We start from the raw sequence: 20,117 nt of genomic DNA, 5'->3' as shown, positions 1-20,117 counted from the left end.
CACAAGAAATGTTTTTTTTTTATTTATTTAGTAGTTTATAAGATATAGTGACCAAAAGGACTTATCTAGGATACTTTATATCACAGGAGAATAAATTTACTACGCAAATTGTATAAAAAAAATTTCGCAAATGGATGTGAAGGCTTTAGGTAAGAGCCGTAATCTTCTTTTCATGAAACTGTCGTTACGTGAAAATATTTTATAGTCCCAGTACTTAACATTACCAATAATTCATTTTTCATCAGTTGGTGCTGTATAACCTCCTAAAGTTCTTGAGATAAGATTCAAATATTGTTTTAGAGTTTTGATTAAATAGACTTATAATAAAAGAAATTCAGAATTTACCCTTTAGCAGAGACGTGTTCCTCCTGAAGCCAGTCGAAGATTTCCAAATATTCACTTTTTCGATGCCGTTTTCAGCTTCGTCACAGAAAAGACAACGCGAAAAGATAGTCACTTTTGTTTGTGTACCTGGAAGGAGAGAGATATGAATATTTTTGTCTGTGATTATTCACTTATGGGGTTCTCTAACCTGAGGTCACATTCATTTACCTAAGCAATTCAATAAAAACAATTTTGAAATATATACAGATTTTCATTTCGTATTGATCGCTGGGGCTCTGAGAATCGGATCATCACTCAAAAAAAAATTAAAAGTTATGAACATTGATTCTCAAAAGGAAAATTGTATAACTAGATTTTCATTATATAACTTCATGGAATATTATGTTATTTGTCACCGACTTCTATCTGAATGGGAGTAACGAAGAACATATCATCTTCTTTTTCTTCTTCTGTTGATTACCCGGAGCTTTGCCCCCGTCCGGAGAAAAGCTCCAGGCAATCAAGAGAAGAAGAAGAATTAGAAGAACATTAAGCTGTTATCATTATTTAAGAATACCACTATTTTTCTACTGAATCTGTTGTAATAACTAGATTCTATATATAAAAGACTGTTTTCATTGCAACATACCTTTATGTTAACTTACAGATATCATCAATACATACTGTTATTTGGAGCTGAATTTACTCCCATTATAGAAGCTTCTGGATGTTGTTTTTCCAATTTTATCACCAGGTACAGGACGTGAACTGAGTTTCTGAGAATCTTCGCTCTTAAGGTGTCTTCCAGTAGAGCCTTCCGACCCAGGAATATCACGTAAGCATTTGGGATCAAGAACAGTTGTAAGTTCTCCAAAAACCTGTTGAAATAAAGATTACATGGCAATACCTACGCCTTTCCAATTTTCACATTTAAAAAAAAATAAATGGGTCCAACATATAATCTATCGTTTAGGAGAAAGATTCACACGCTGATAATAAATATATTTCTTTGGAATATGAAAAACCTGGGATATAATTATCATTTTCATATGGGTGCATTCATATTACTTTTTATGTTAGATTTGTCTGGAATTATTTATATTCTGCAGTAATTACCATAACTTAAACTATGGAATACCCTCTACCTTCTCCAAAAATCTGTACATAGCCTCAATAGACCCTCTTATATTCAAATGCACCATTATGTCTACATGACTGTATGTATATATATATATATATATATATATATATATATATATATATATATATATATATATATATATATAATATATCTCCCCTCTATAATAAAGACTAAGTGTCTGACTATATATATATATATATATATATATATATATATATATATATGATTTACCTCCCCTATATAATAAAGAGCAAGAGTCTGGTATATATATATATATATATATATATATATATATATATATATATATATATATATATATATATTTGTGTGTGTGTGTGTATAAATGCTTGTGTATGAAACTTACTGAATTGCCAGCGAAGACCCTCGACTGTTGGTAAGATCTACCACAAATACCTGACACGGCAACCGCTCTTCGATGCGCATGCGTCTTTGGAGGCGGACTCCGGTGGGAATCAATGAGGTGATCCTTGAAGTCGTTTCTAGATCGAATATAGTGTAAGCGCTGGAGGCTCTGGTGAAGGCCCTGAGAGATGAAACTCTTTGGTAAAATGCAAAAATTAGATGGAATTCGTATGCATATCGGGGTTTGGTATTTTTATAAAAATTTGTTTGTATATATATATATATATATATATATATATATATATATCTGTATAAATGCACAAACTCACACAAATATATATATATATATATATATATATATATATATATATATATATATATATATATATATATATATATTTATATATATATATATATATATATATATATATATATGTATATATATTGTATATATATCTATGTAATTAACCAGCTAATGGACAAATCCAGAGAGTAGGACAAACCACTATGTATGGCATTTATAAACTAAGAAAGCTTTTGATTCTGTCAAAACTTCAGCAGTAATGATAGCACTTACAAGACGAGGAGTAGATGAATCTTCACCTTAGAACACTTGAAGATACATATACGGCAAATGAAGCAATGCTAAAACTATATAAACATACTGAGAAAATTCTGATTGAGAAAGGAGATAGACAGAAAGAGTCCCATCTCTCCTAAATCATTTAAAGCGTGCCTTGATAATGTTTTTAAGAATTCAGGTTGGAAAATGTAAGAATTACCATTAATGGAGAATACCTTAACAACTTAAGAGCAAGATTCAACACGAAGTGGTGAAACCTGCAATGTTGTACTCGTCCGAAACATGGGCAACTAAGAGGAGAGATGGGAACAGGATTGATGTAACTGAGATGAGAATGTTGAGGTGTCAATGAGGACTTACTAGAAAGGATAAAGTAAAGAACAAACATATTAGAGCACTCTCAAAATAGCATCAGCTTAAACCAAGGTGAGGAAACGTAGGCTGAGATGGTATGGACATATAAAGAGACGAGAGGAAGACCGTCCGATAAGGAGGATGATGGATATGGACTACCCGGTGGGAGCAGGTTAGGAATGTACACAGATGGTTTGGACATGTAAAGAGACGATAAGAAGACCATTCGATAGGGAAGATGATGGATATGGGACTCCTTGGTGGGAGAAGGTTAGGAATGTAGACAGATGGTTTGGACATGTAAAGAGACGAGAAGAAGACCATTCGATAGGGAAGATGATGGATATGGGACTCCTTGGTGGGAGAAGGTTAGGAATGTAGACAGATGGTTTGGACATGTAAAGAGACGAGAAGAAGACCATTCGATAGGGAAGATGATGGATATGGGACTCCTTGGTGGGAGAAGGTTAGGAATGTAGACAGATGGTTTGGACATGTAAAGAGACGAGAAGAAGACCATTCGATAGGGAAGATGATGGATATGGGACTCCTTGGTGGGAGAAGGTTAGGAATGTAGACAGATGGTTTGGACATGTAAAGAGACAAGAAGAAGACCATTCGATAGGGAAGATGATGGATATGGGACTCCTTGGTGGGAGAAGGTTAGGAATGTAGACAGATGGTCTGGACATGTAAAGAGACGAGAAGAAGACCATTCGATAGGGAAGATGATGGATATGGGACTCCTTGGTGGGAGAAGGTTAGGAATGTAGACAGATGGTCTGGACATGTAAAGAGACGAGAAGAAGACCATTCGATAGGGAAGATGATGGATATGGGACTCCTTGGTGGGAGAAGGTTAGGAATGTAGACAGATGGCTTGGACATGTAAAGAGACGAGAGGAAGACCATCCGATAAGGAGGAAGATGGATATGGGACTAACTGGTTGGAGAAGGTTAGTTAAACCAAAATTGCGATGGATTGACTGTGTGAAGATAGATATCAGGGAGTTGGGATTCAGCAGGAAGATGCACTGGACCGAAGAAAATGGAAAAATGTGTTGAAGAACCATTATCGCGACACCAAGTAGGGACAAGCTTGTAGAGATAGAAGAAGAAGAAGAAGACCTTAACAACTTGAGATTTGCGGATGTCAAAGTTCTATTAAGTGAATTATGGGAGGAATTGCATAAGATGATAGAATATTTGAATAGAGAAAGCAGATATGAAGGACTGAAAATGAATATGTGTCAAACTAAGATAATGTTTAATGATAATGCAGAAAGACAACGGTTATGGACTAAAGAGAGTGACAATGAATATACAGTACACACTTACAACAGACGGTAAGTGTTTCCCCAGGACATGAGACCGAAATTAAAAGAAGGATGAGCATGGAATGGAGAGCTTTTGGTAAACAAAATGAGGTTATGAAATGAAAAGTGAAATGTCACTTTATCTCAAAATAAAAACATTTAATCAGGTGGTCCTACCAGTATTAACTTATGCATAAGAAACTTGGAGCCTTAGTAAAACCTTAGAACATAAGCTAGTTACAACTCAAAGACAAAAGATATGGACATGGGCAAGACATATAATGGGAATGACAGATAAGGGACGGACAAAAATAATTCCGGATGGGTCCCTAGAGATTGCAAAAGAAACAGGGGAAGGTCTTAGCAAGAGAAGTCGATGGATTGACAAGCTAAGAAAATTTGCTGATATAGACAGGCATAGAAAGTGGAAGAACATGTCTGAGACCTTAATTGTCCTACAGTGGACTAGCAACAGTTTTATATATATATATATATATATATATATATATATATATATATATATATATATATATATATATATATGTATATATATATATATATATATATATATATATATATGCATAGGCCTACAAGTGTATGTGAAGTTGATCCTGCAAATTTATACTACGTTACTAATGACAAAATTCTTTTACAGGGTAGAATTGTTTTCCTTGTGTATAAATCAACATTCAACACTAAAATTCCTATTTTGCAAATATCTGCCGCAAAATTCATATGAACAAATACTGTACTTTTAAAACTTTTATTATAAAATCAGCATTTTACTTTTCAAACTACCTCTATACGAAAACAAGCGATTTTCTCTGAAGTGTACAATTTAAGAATAATTAAAAGGGTATATTCTTGTAAAGAAAAAGAATGAGAGCAGTTGGTGATATACATTTATATCCAATATCAAATACATAACATATAACTAACTGAAGAATATTCACTAGCCCTACGTCGTACCAATTAGCGGACACAGGCGAATTACGACACCTTATTGAATCTTGTTATTTCGAAGACCTTTTCGTCGTTCGTTTTAGAACGACCTGCTCTGAGGTGCAGGCCAGAGGGTGCAGGTCACGGGCTCTTTCCCAAGGCAGCCCGTAAACCTACTCGTCCTTATTGCTACCACGGTCTATAGTCAATTTTTTTTAGCGAGGCAGATTTGCATCGACTCGCAAGGGTGCCCTTTTAGCTCGGAAAAGTTATTATTATTATTATTACTATTATTATTATTATTATTATTATTATTAAGCTACAACCCTATTTGAAAAAGCAGGATGCTATAACCCGAGGGCTCCAACAAGCAAAATAGCCCAGTGAGGAAAGGAAATAAGGACAAACTACAAGAAGTTTAAGAACAATATTATTAAAATAAATCTTTCATATGTATTCTATAAAAACTTGAAAATAACAAGAGAAAGAGAAATAAGATAGAATAGTGTGCCTAAGTGTACCCTCAAGCAAGAGATATCTAACCCACGACAGTAGAAAACCAAGGTAAAGAGGCTATGACACTACCCAAGACTAGAGAACAATGGTTTGGTTTTACAGTGTCGTTCTCCTAGAAGAGCTATTTACCATAGCTAAAGAGTCTCTTCTACCCTTACCTAGAGGAAAGTAGCCACTGAACAATTGCAGTAGTTAACCTCTTGAGAAGAAGAATTGTTCGGTAATTTTAGTGTTGTCAAGTGTATGAGGAAAGAGGAGAATGTGTTAAGGATATGTGTAGACAAAGATGAAATAAGCCGTAACCAGAGAGAGGGATCTAATGTAGTACTCTCTGGCTAGTCAAAGGACCCAATAACTCTCTAGAGGTATTATCTCAACGGGTGGCTGATGCCTTGGCCAACCTACTACCTATAAATATATACATATCGTTGAGATCGAAATCTATCGTTTTGAAAAAAAAAAAAAAAAACTTTACCGATGATTGATATATTAGTATTGATATTGCACCTGATTGAGTGGCAATTAATGCAAAATTCGTAAAGTATATCTAAATGCTATTATAAAAATCTTACCTGATAATCGAGAGAGAAACCCAGCTATCGGTTCCATCTTTCACAAGCATCGTACCGCAGTCTTTCAAATAAGTCTCCAGAATGAGTGTCACCAGATTGCCAACGTCGTCATTCTTGCTCACTTCTTCTTCTTGAAGTCCTGTTTCGAGAAATTACGATTTTCTTGGTCTTTATGCTCAAATAGAATATGTTAGCTGGTGAAAACTAACCGCCAAATTTATTTATTATCACAATGCGCATTATTCCATGAAGTTTTCATTATAAAATAATCATCTAACGTAATATTTATCTTCTTTACTAAGAAAATTATATTTTGGGATAGGATAAGCCATAAATATCCACTCCGAGGTATATATATATATATATATATATATATATATATATATATATATATATATATATATATATATATATATATATATACATATATATATATATATATATATATATATATATATATATATATATATATATATATATATATATATATATAATAGGTCTAAGTGATGCTACTAAGACCACTCTAGTAATGTCAACAGTGTAACACGTGAAGTGAACTAACAGCATTAGGCCTATTGAGCACATTATGTCCTTCTTCAACAAATTTAAGGACATTACCTTGTTATTCTTCTATTAGTTTTTTTCTTTGTGGCTTCATACGCAAATCATAATTACCTTTCTTTCGCAATAGGCTCTGGGAAGTGGCGAGTTTTGAAGATAGTATAGACATCAGTAGTATCAAATGAACGGTGATCATTCTAGTACCTGAAAATAAAAGAATTTTCAATTTCATTGATAATATTCATATTTCATCTTACATCTCCTTATATTCATATTCAGTGTAGAGTATGCGTGAATTTATTATGTTCTTGTCTGTATTATTATTATTATTATTATTATTATTATTATTATTATTATTATTTGCTACGCTACAACCCTAGTTGGAAAAGCAGGATGCTATAAGCCCAGGGTCTCCAACAAGGAAAATAGCTCAGTGAAGAAAGGAAACAAGGAAAAATAGAAAATTTTAGGAACAATGGCATTAAAATAATCAACAGAATTAGTAGGCTCATAAAATCTCTACGGTGTTTCAATAGGTCAGAGATTTGAAAATGTATGAAATAGAAAAACAAAGTTATCAGTCGTTCGCTGAATTTGGTAGAAATTTGATATTAAGTCATTAACAGCGTGAAGTTTCACACAAGGTTAATCAAGAAATATTTTCTTGTTTAGTATTTAGCGTAAATATCACATTCCTTACTTGCTCTCCTGAAAGAACTATAGTCAATTCTTTTTAGTGAGGCAGATTTGCCCCGACTCGCAAGGGTGCCCTTTCAGCTTGGAAAAGTTTCCTGATCGCTGATTGGATTTTTTTTTTCCCGACCTAAAAGGGCACCCCTCCGAGTCGGTGTAAATCTGCCTCACTAAAAAGAATTGACTATAGTGATAGCTAACTCTACTAATTGTATGACTAGCGGAAAATATAATTATTACTTACTTAAATTTTATCCAAATGTAATATGAAAGTTTTTTTTTTCCAGAGAGTACAGTGAAAATAAGTACAGTATCTGTATTGACTCTAGTACAGTATATCGGAACGTGGTCCGCTAGTAGCTCCGACCCCAGCGCATTAACTGGCGGTTGAGCAAGTAATGTTTTTATATATATGAAATCAGGCTGTTAGCCTGTTCCTAGCTCAGCAGATGTCAATAAATAAATAATATTGCACTTTGCTTGAGTATTTACCGAGGTATTTGTTGTTGATTTCCCATAAAAAGATATTAAGGCCCTTGGGACATGAACCGACATTGCGTCCCGCTTTTTAAGTAATCGTGTTCTTGAAGAAGAATACAATTCTTGAATCACGAATCGTGCACATGACATTAACGCCCGGGAAAGTAGACTTTTATTATACATAGATATTTTTTTTTCTTACATATATTATTGCGATCTCTGCTGAAAAATAAGGAACAAAGACTTACATTTGTTTTCTAAATATCAATAAATTAAATTTTATATTCTCAGTTGGCCTTAAAACCTTCATTCGGAGAGCGTAGAAAAAAAAAATATATTACGAAAACTGCACAACCAAAGTCAGTGAGATTTACCTACCCTAATCTTGTATTCCATAACAAAGTTAAATTATGATAGAATAGAATCAGTTGCTATAATGTAGAATTGTTTTTTTTTTTCTTTTTTTTTACAACTGATGTTCCAGTTATAAAATTAGTTTCTTTTTAGGGCTGTGGTGACCGATATGGTAGCGTCCCTGACTGGGGTTCGAGTCCAGCTCAAACTCCTTAGTTTCTTTGGTCGCTGCAACCTCAACATCATTGTGAGCTAAAGAAATGGGGTTTGTGGGAGCCTATAGGTCTATCTGCTGAGTCATCAGCAGTCATTGCCTGGCCCTCATTGGTTGTAGCTTGGGTGGAGAGGGTGCTTGGGCGCTGATCATATGTGTATGTGGTCAGTCTCTAGGGTATTGTCCTACTCGACAGGGCATTATCAAAGCCCATTGCCCCTGCCATTCATGAGCAGCCTTTAAACCTTTACAGTCAAGAGACTTAACTTCCGTCGAAAAGAAATAATTTTGATACTCGCCATTTATATAAAAAAAAAAAAATAAAAAAAAATAAAATAAATTCACAAAAATATATTGTTGAAATCTATATCTACCTTGGCAGTCCTTTAGTAAGACTTTCGAGAGATAACTGAAGACTTTTTTTGCCTTAAGAGGGATTTGACAATACAAGAGCAATATGACGTGTGAAATGTTGGATGCATTGGAATGTATACGATAAAATGAATCATGAAAATTTCTTTAGCGAGTAGGGTTCCCCTGCAGTCTAGGATCAGAAAAGCAGCCCTTAATTATTATTATTATTATTATTATTATTATTATTATTATCATCATCATTATTATTAATTATTAATTACTATTAATTATTATTATTATTACTACTACTACTACTACTACTACTACTACTACTACTACTACTACTATTATTATTATTATTATTATTATTATTATTATTATTATTAATTGCTAAGCTACAACCCTAGATGGAAAAACAGGATGCCATAAGCCCAGGGGGCTCCAACAGAGATAATAGCCCAGCGAAGAAGGGAAATAAGGAAAACTAAATATTTTAAGAACAGTAACAATATGAAAAAAATATTTCTATACAAACTATAAAAACTTTAACAAAACAAGATGAAGAGAAATAAGATAGAATAGAGTGCCCGAATGTACCCTCAAGCAAGAGAGCTCTAACCCAAGACAATGGAAGACCTTGGTACAGAGGCTATGGCACTACCCAAGACTTGAAGTAAAGAAAAGTAAAGCATTAAATCTTTGAAGCAAAATGGATATTGCCTTTGACAAGAAATCTTATTTAGAATATTTTCCATCTAAGTCCAATGGAGTCGAGGCGAACATCTTGGGGGTAATTTGTTATTTTCAACCTATACAAAATTTATAATACACACATACTGTAGACCAAATTCTCTCTCTCTCTCTCTCTCTCTCTCTCTCTCTCTCTCTCTCTCTCTCTCTCTCTCTCTCTCTCTCTCTCTCTCTCTCTCTCATAGACCACAGTGTCAAACCTTTGGAATGAATGCTATGTACATTCAATAGAAATTTAATTCTAATTGAAACCTTTATACTAAATAATTTAAAGAATATCTCAAGCCTCTGTAACAACAGATAACTTAAAAAAGAATATGAAAATAAAAATGAAAAGAGGCATTTGCCTCATGCTTATATAAGCATCTGCAAATATGAAATTATGAATATTTCAATATACAAGAAGCAAAGTCACATAATTTCATATTTCTGTTTGACACGAGTAAAGGAAATGTTACTTACAACATATTTTACTAGACTACCTACCGTCATTTTTTAGGTCATGTAAAAATGGTACCGTAGAATATTCATTATCATTATTATTATAGTTTTTACGTTGATTGATTCTGCAACTATTATAACATCATTCACATTGACGTAAAATAGCCGCTAGAGAGTTATTGGGCCCTTTGACTGGCTGGACAGTACTACATTGGATCCTTCTCTCTGGTCACGGTTCACTTTTCCTTTGCCCTCAGTCCTCATACACCTGACAACACTGATATTACCAAACAATTCTTCTTCACCCAAGGGGTTAACTACTGCAGTGTAATTGTTCAGTGGCTACTTTTCTCTTGGTAAGGGTATAAGGGACTCTTCAGCTATGGTAAGCAGCTCTTCTAGTAGAAGGGCACTCCAAAATTAAACCATTGTTCTCTACTCTTGGGTAGTGCCATTGCCTCTGTACCATGGTCTTCCACTGTCTAATAAGTTGGGGTAGAGTTCTCTTGCTTGAGGGTACACTCAGGCACACTATTCTATCTTGTTTCTCTTCCTCTTGTTATTTTGAAGTTTTTATAGTTTCTGTATGAAAGATTTATTTTAATGTTATTTTTCTTAAACTTCTCTTTTAGTTTATTTCCTTATTTTCTTTCCTCGCTGAGGTATTTTCCCTGTTGGGGCCCTTGGGCTTATAGCATCCTACTCTTCCAACTAGGCTTGTAGCTTGGCAAATAATAATAATAATAATAATAATAATAATAATAATAATAATAATAATAATAATAATAATAATAATATGCATTCAAGTGAATATAATGTTTTATTGTAATAGATACGGTTATGTTATTAGTGCTTGAAGTCAAAACATAGCGCTTGTACGGGAAAATCTTGCCTGTTGTGATATGAAACTAGTATAGCCTATTGACTAGCTAAGCTACAACCCTAGTTGGAAAAGCAGCATGCTATAAATCCATCAAAGAAATAAAACTTTATATGAGAGGTATACAATAAAGAATATAAAATATCTTAAGAAAAACAACATTGATATAGATTTGTCATATATAAACAAACTAAAAAAGCTTGTAGGTATAGACTGGCAGAGAAAGACCATAAACAAACGGGAGTGGAGGGACATGTCTGAGGCCTTTGTTCTGCAGTGGACCAACGACGGCTGATGATGATTATTACTATTATTATTATTAGCTAAGCTATAACCCTGGTTGGATAAGCAGAATGCTATAAATCCAAGAACTACAACGGGGGAAAATAGCCCAGTAAGGAAAAGAAATAAGGAAATAGATAAACTATATGAAAAGTAATAAACAATTAAAAAGAATATTTTAAGAACAGTAACATTTAACAGATATTTTATATATAATCTATAAAACGAGACCCATATCAGCCTGTTCAACATAGAAAACATTTGCTGCAAGATTGAACTTTTGAAGTTCTACCGATTCAACTACCCGATTAGGAAGATGATTCCACAACTTGGTCACAGCTGGAATAAAACTTCTAGAATACTGCGTAGTATTGAGCCTCATGATGGAGAAGGCCTGGCTATTAGAAGAGAGACTTATATCAACCTGTTCAACGGGAAACTATTTCAAAATGTTGATTTATTATAAAGGCTGGTGCGAAAAATGGCTTCGTAGACAACACCAAGTTTGACTTTTACCTCATTTAGCTGATGTGAAAAAAGTCTAAAATTGGTAACAAATAAATACATGAATATATACATTAGAGAGAGAGAGAGAGAGAGAGAGAGAGAGAGAGAGAGAGAGAGAGAGAGAGAGAGAGAGAGAGAGAGAGAGAGAGAATTACCTCATTTACCTGGTGTGAAAAAAGTCGAAAATTAGATAATTACTACATGAATATAACATAAACAATATATATATATATATATATATATAAATATATATATATACACATACATATGTGCACACACACACACACACACACACACACACATATATATATATATATATATATATATATATATATATATATATATATATATATATATATATATATACTGTATATATATAATTATATGAGAGAGAGAGAGAGAGAGAGAGAGAGAGAGAGAGAGAGAGAGAGAGAGAGAGAGAGAGAGAGTGCCGCACTCCGATACAACTACTCCATTAGTAAGATCATTCCACAATCTGGTCATAGATGGAATAAAACTTCTAGAATACCGTGTAGTATTGAGCCTCATGATGGAGAAGGCCTGCCTATTAGAATTAACGGTCAGAAAAAAATATATGGTTCATGTAAACAGCTGGAAATTAAAATATCATGATTATCTATGATTCAACATAATCAATTACCGATATATATGAAATTACACTAAATTTCGAAATGGTTTGTACTTTCCTTTTTGAGACGTCTTTATGTGATGGTATTCTTGTTGGAACTGAAGGGGAGGGTGAAAAAACATGGATTTTGTAGAAGTATCATATATTAACCATGAAAATATATATAATATTAGAATTCAACTCGTCCATGGTGACAATTCACTGACAATAACCAGGTCGCTAAAATGGCAAAGGGTTGCATGACTTATTTCTTTAGTTACCCTCTTCACTATTGAGTTTTCTTTGATGTACATAAAAACCTACCGATAGAAAACGGAATACCTTACTATTTTAGGGAGTAACAAGCATATGTGTTATTGATACGCAAATCAACAAAAGCACAGGAAAAATTACTCCAAAATAATATATACCACATCACTTCCTCACTCTGAAAAATATGAACAATTCAATCGATTTATTTCTAACTTCAAACCAAATTTCAAAGTATCTATATTTGATAAAAAAAAATTAGGATTAATTTCCCGTGAAAAATTGAAACCTAAAAAAATAGCAAACTTCATACCTAGCATAATATATGTTACAAAATGCAATTATTTTCTCAAACTTTCTTTTATTTCTGAACATCATATTCTAATAAAGGAAATTTACATTTCTCAGTATGACTAATATTAAATATTTCCAGTTACAAACTGAAACAAGAAAACTTATTCCGAAGATATAAAAATACATAAAATGAATGTTTTTAATAGTTTACATCGAGTGAGAATAGATATTTATGAAAGAAGGGAACAGATCTCAAGATGGTGTAAATGGCTTGGAATACAAACATTTTCTACTTCGAAATCTATTTCTAAATAGGATGTCAGTTTTTTGACATTGTGAAAATAACTTTTAATGTCACTTTTTCAAAAATTCGGTAGCATTTATATACTTCGATGTGTCACAAGTTTGGCCATTGATGCTATCAATCACTATTATTATTATTATTATTATTATTATTATTATTATTATTATTATTATTATTATTATTAGCTAAGCTACAACCCTAGTTGGAAAAGCAAGATACTATAAGACCAAGGGCTCCAACAGGGAAAAATAGCCCAGTGAGAAGAGGAAATAGGGAAATAAATAAACAATATACGAAGTAATGAACAATTAAAATTTTTTAAAAACATTAACATTTAACCAGATATTTCATATATAAACAATAAAAGGAACTATGTCAGCTTGTTCAACATAAAATCATTAGTTGCAAGTTTGAACTTTTGAAGTTCTACTGATTCAACTACCCGATTAGGAAGATCATTCCACAACTTGGACACAGCTGGAATAAAACTTCAAGAATACTGTGTAGTATTGAGCCTCATGATGGAGAAGGCCTATTAGAATTAATGGCATGCCTAGTATTACGAACAGGATGGAACTGACCTTTAAGTACTAGATGGTACCAGACCAGTAGGCCTACACGCCTGGCTCCCATAGTTGAATTGGTACAACTTCAAAAGTACTTACTTGCAGCAAATGTTTTATGTTGAACAGACTGAATTAAGTCTTTTTATAGTTTATATATAAAAGATCTGTTTTAATGTTGTTACTGTTCTTAAAATGTTTTATTCTAATTGCTCATCTCTCGCATAGTTTATTTATTTCCTTATTTTCTTTCCTCAGTTGACTAGTTTTTCTTGATGGAGCCCTTGGGCTTATAACATCCTGCTTTTCCATCTAGGGTTGTAGCTTGGCTAGTAATAATAATAATGATAATAATAATAATAATAACAATAATAATAATAATATGAAATTAAAGATTCTATTCAAAACATGTTTATTTTACTTGCTTCTATTATCTAAGTCTATTTCCACACATATTATTTCATGTATTATAAGGCATTCGCCTAGTATTCACATGGCAGCAGATCGATCCCAGCCCAGGGCCGTGAGTTTAAGCTGTTTACTGGGGTGGATACTGCTGTGGTTGGGCATCTGGGTGGTGTGTATAATGGAACTGAAATCTGATACTTTTACCATTACCACACTTTATAAATATTTACTACTAGTATACGCGACCCGTCAAAAATGACGGCTAAAAGTTTAAATAGATATTCACACATAAGCACAGATTAAATACTTCCACTGGTTTGGGGGGGGGGGGTTCTTTTTCAATAAACAACAGCTTCATAAAAGATTGATACTCAGATTATTATTATTATTATTATTATTATTATCATTATTATTATTACTTGCTAAGCTACACCCCTATTTGGAAAAGCAGGATGTTATAATCCCAAGGGCTCCAACAAGAAAAATAGCCCAGTGAGGAGAGGAAATAAGGAAAAACTAAAAAAGAAGTTTAATGAAGTTTAAAAACAACAGTAACATTAAAATAGTTAAACATTTAAAAAAATACCTCCAATTTAAACTATAAAAACTTCAAAATAACAAGAGGAAGAGAAACAAGATAGAATAGTGCATCCGAGTGTACCCTCAAGTAAGAGAACTCTACCACAAGATAGTGGAAGACCATGGTACAGAGGCTATGGCACTACCCAAGACTAGAGAACAATGGTTTGATTTTGGAGTGTTCTTCTCCTAGAAGAGCTGCTTGCCATGGCCAAAGAGTCTCTTCTATCCTTAGAAGAAGAAAGTAACCACTGAACAATTACACTGCAGTGGTTAACCTCTTGAGTGAAGAAGTACTGTTTGGTAATCTTAGCGTTGTCAGGTGTATGAGTAAGAGGAGATGTGTAAAGAATAGGCCAGACTATTCTGTGTATGTGTCGGTAAAGATGAAATGAGGCGTAACCACAGAGCCTTACCTTACCATATTGCCTTATTCTATGTTTGGGTTCCCCCAGGTCCCTCAGTGTGAGGCACCTCGTATATCCACCGGAGAGTTGCTAATGCATCTTCCGGTGTATTTTGCATCTTCCAGTCTTGGATGGTCTGGAATGCATCTTAGGTATTTACCGAGCTTATTCTTAAACACATCTACCCTCACTCCTGAGAGAGAGAGAGAGAGAGAGAGAGAGAGAGAGAGAGAGAGAGAGAGAGAGAGAGAGAGCTCAAATGTAGCACTGTCTGGTCAGTCAAATGACCCAATAACTCTCTAGCGGTAGTATCTCAACGGGTGGCTGGAAAGGTCATGAATCACACAATGGGCTTTGTTCTTACTCTTGTGTCGCGTTATCTATTGTGATGGCAGTGTACGCGACCCGTCAAAAATGACGGTTAAATCTTTAGATAGATATGCCCACATACACATAAATTCAACCCTTCACACACTCTCCCTCTACCCGAGTGATGGAGTTATGTCTGGCAATGCCATTGGGCGTGATCAGATATATATATATATATATATATATATATATATATATATATATATATATATATACATATATATTTATATATGTATATATATATATGTATATTTATACATATATATAAATATACATATATATATATATATATATATATATATGTATATATATGTATATATATGTATTAATATGTATATGTATGTATATATATATTTAAATATATATATATATATATATATATATATATACAGTATATATATATATATATATATATATATATATATATATATAGCTGTACACTTGCTATTTATCACATAGGAGAAATTGAGAAAGTTAAATAACCGTCAATGGCATTTATATTCTTGGCCTATAGATCTTGCTAGCTGATAAAAAGCTAGCTCAATACTCAACACTGCATAACAAAACTTGACCGTCTTCCTTTATAATACTGATGTGAGAAACATTACTACAAAATTATTTGAGCTCCAAAGAACAGTTTCAACAAACACACAACAAACCCAGCACATTTCAACATTTCTACCAGCTATATACAATTTAGGAAGTATATATTTGAATAATTACACAAGGGTTATGCTAGACTATTGGAAATGTCCTTGCCTGGCGAGTTATTGGATCCTTTGACTAGCCAGGCAATACTGCGTTGGACCCTTCTCTCTAGTTACGGTTCATTTTCCCTTTCCCTACACATACACCGAATAGTCTGGCCTATTCTTCTCACATTCTCCTCTGTCCTCAGACACCTAACAACACTAAGATTACTAGACAGTACTTCTTCATTCAAGGGGTTAACTACTGCACTGTCATTGTTCAGTGGCTTCTTTCCTCCTGGTAAGGGTAGTAGAGACTCTTTAGCTATGGTAAGCAGCTCTTCTAGGAGGGCACTCCAAAATCAAACCATTGTTCCCTTGTCTTGGGTAGTGGCATAGCCTCTGTACCATGGTCTTTCACTGTCTTGGGTTAGAGTTCTCTTACTTGAGGGTACACTCAGGCACGCTCTTCCTATCGTGTTTCTCCTCCTCTTGTTTTTATGGAATTTTTATAGTTTATATATGACAGATCTAATTTAATGTTGTTAATTATGTTAGAATGTTTTATTTTGATTTTCATTACTTCTATGCAGTTTCCCTATTTCCGTGTTTTCTTTCGTCACTGAACTATTTTTCCCTGTTGGAGCCCCTGGGCTTATAGCATCATGTTTTTCCAACTAAGGTTGTAGCTTAGCAAGTAATAATAATAATAATAATAATAATAATAATAATGATAATTATTATTATTATTATTATTATTATTATTGTTATTATCCGTTTGCCGGTGGTTTGTCAAATACACGCCAGCCAGCCGGTCACGCTTCATGAGAAATAACTGCTGAGGAGTTTAGAGACTAAGAAATAGACAACAGCATGTCTGTGCAGCTGTCCTTTCTCACACGAAAGTGGGACAGTAGAGTGCTTTGATAATAGGTATTTCTGAGAAATGACTTGCTCGGGAAAAAATACAATTGTATCATGGGGAAATATTCCCAGCGCTCAATGTAACAAAGGGCGTTACGTTCTGTCTCATACGTGTATAGATTTCGTCACTCCCGCTGTCTCCGGAGATAAGGATACTTATTGTTACTCGAAATACCAACTTTTCTCTAACTGGTTGTTCTTACGGGTTTGTTGTTGTTGTTGTTGCTTTTCCAGCAATATATTCATACATACTCTAAAATAAAAGTGAAAAAATAAATCATAATTCACTGGTGGTCAATTGAAGGAAAGGAAATAGACAATTACCCTTTCATTATTATTATTATTATTATTATTATCCAAGCTACAACCCTAGTTGGAAAAGCAAGATGCTATAAGCCTAAGGGCTCCATTAGGGAAAAATAGCCCAGTGAGGAAAGGAAATAAGGAAATGAATAACTAACTGATATAAGTAGTAATGAACAATCACTTTCCAATTTAGCATAACAAGATAAATACTATAAATGTGGTAGTGGGTCGGCCAGGCCACCAGCCACCTGTTGAGATACTACCGATAGAGAGTTATTCGGTCTTTTATCTGGACAGACAGTACTACATTGGATCCTTCTCTCTGGTTATGATTTATTTTCCCTTTGCCTACACACACACACACACACACACATACACACACCGAATAGTCTGGCCTATTCATTACATATTCTCCTCTGTCCTCATGCACCTGACAACATTGAGATTAACAAACAATTCTTCTTCACTCAAGGGGTTAACTACTGCAATGTAATTGTTCAGTGGCCACGTTCCTTTTGGTAAGGGTAGACGAGTCTCTTTAGCTATGGTAAGCAGCTCTTCTGGGAAAAGGACACTCCAAAATCAAACCATTTTTCTCTAGTCTTGGGTAGTGCCATAGCCTCTGTACCATGGTCTTCCACTGTCTTGGGTTAGAGTTCTCTTGCTTGAGGGTACACTCGGACACACTATTCTATCTTATTTCTCTTCCTCTTGTTTTGTTAAAGTTTTTATTGTTTATGTAGGAAATATTTATTTTTATGCTGTTACTCTTCTTAAAATATTCTATTTTTCTTTATGTTTCCTTTCCTCACTGGACTATTTTCATGTTGGAGCCCCTGGGCTTATAGCATTTTGCTTTTAAAACTAGGGTTATAGCCTAGCAAGAGATTATAATAATAATAATAATAATAATAGTAGTGATACGGAGTTTTTTTTTAGGTTAATTCTGTGGATCATCCCGTCTGTAATTGGAATACTTAACTGCAATGATTGATAAGTGTTCTTGAAATTAGCTAGAAATTTATTAACCAATTCTTGTGCTGAATGACTCGATATTGAGAAATCTGACCTTTCACTATTTAAAGGTCTAAAGGTCACTCATGGATGGCAGAAACAATGGACAGTGACAATGCCTTGAAAGTAATCTTATATATATATATATATATATATATATATATATATATATATATATATATGTATATATATACAATATATATATATATATATATATATATATATATATATATATACAATATATATATATATATTTATATATATATATGATACCGCCCAAGCATCCCCTCCACCCAAGCTAGGACCAGGGAGGGCCAGGCAATGCTTGCTGATGACTCTGCAGATAGATCTATAGGCTTCACCAAACTCCCATTCTTAGCTCACAAGGATGGTGAGGTTGCAGACACTACAAGAAACTACTGAGCTTGAGCGGGACTCGAACCCCAGTCCGGCAGATTGTTTGTTGGTAGATTTTAGAGATAGAAAAGACTGACACTCGAAAATCGAACCATTGTTCTCTATACTTGGGTAATGCCATAAACCTTTGTACCATTGTCTTCAACTGTCTTGGGTTAGAGTTCTCTTGCTTGAGAGTACACTCAGGCACATTATTCTATCTATTTCCTAATTTCTTATTTACTGGGCTATTTTCTATGTTGTAGCCCTTGGGCTTATAATTTAACATTCTGCTTTACCAACAAGGTTGTAGCTTAGTAATAACAACAATATTTATTTATTTTATTTTTCCTTGTTTCCTTCCCTCACTGGGCTATTTTCCCTGTTGGAGTCCCTGGGCTTATAGCATCCTGCTTTTCCAACTAGGGATGCAGCTTAGCAAGTAATAATAATAATAATAATAATAATAATAATAATAATAATAATAATTAGAATAATAACAGCACTAATACTTAATAATAATAATAATAATAATAATAATAATAATAATAATAACAGCACTAATATTTAATAATAATAATAATAATAATAATAATAATAATAATAATTAGAATAATAACAGCACTAATATTTAATAATAATAATAATAATGTGTGAGTAACCTATCTCGGGCTATTTTCAGAATGTTCTTATGTTGGTTCCTGAAGCTGTATTTGTTCCTTCTATTCATTGTGCATTGCATTTTATTTCGCAAATGTTGTTCCTAACGTTTTGCTGTTTTAATTCTTGTATGAGTTTCATTTTCCATTGAGTCACCTTTTTCTTTCTACTGGTATCATGACAGAATGCTTTATCAGAACAATTCTTCTGGAAAAGATTAGTTTGTTCATTATAAAAAAATGAAAAAAAAATACACTCATAAACAATATATAGCAGTAAGCTACACACAGGACCCTACGCACACACACACACACACACACACACACACATATATATATATATATATATATATATATATATATATATATATGTCTCATGAACATGATTATTGTGTTCATTATAACAAATAAAAACACATTTTAAAGTACACATACAAACTAAACTAATCATCTATGTATAGAAGTAGGTTATGTATACACGCACACACACACACACACATATATATATATATATATATATACATATATATACATATATATATATATAATATATATATACATATAAATACATATATATAAATACATATATATATATATATATATATATATATATATATACATATATATATATATATATATATATATATATATATATATATATATCATGAAAATGATTATTG

General features: G+C 33.2%; 1 protein-coding gene across 1 annotated transcript in view; it reads right to left on the bottom strand.

Annotated features, from left to right (window-relative positions):
* Positions 1–20,117, bottom strand: part of LOC137628976 (glutamate receptor ionotropic, kainate 3-like) — a 452,476-nt gene that overhangs the window by 14,098 nt on the left and 418,261 nt on the right. The window contains exons 2-6 of the mRNA XM_068360233.1: positions 6,787–6,876; positions 6,112–6,250; positions 1,830–2,009; positions 1,009–1,202; positions 346–471 (exon numbers count right to left, since the gene is read on the bottom strand). Of these exons, the coding sequence (XP_068216334.1) occupies positions 346–471; positions 1,009–1,202; positions 1,830–2,009; positions 6,112–6,250; positions 6,787–6,868 (721 nt within the window). The 5' untranslated portion in view covers positions 6,869–6,876. The remainder of the gene's footprint in view (positions 1–345; positions 472–1,008; positions 1,203–1,829; positions 2,010–6,111; positions 6,251–6,786; positions 6,877–20,117) is intronic.

This window comes from Palaemon carinicauda, chromosome 2, assembly GCF_036898095.1.
Source record: "Palaemon carinicauda isolate YSFRI2023 chromosome 2, ASM3689809v2, whole genome shotgun sequence".
NCBI classification, from domain to species: Eukaryota; Metazoa; Arthropoda; class Malacostraca; order Decapoda; family Palaemonidae; genus Palaemon; species Palaemon carinicauda.
The sequence above is the reverse complement of the archived record's forward strand: the minus strand, read 5'-3'. Positions and strand labels throughout refer to the sequence as shown.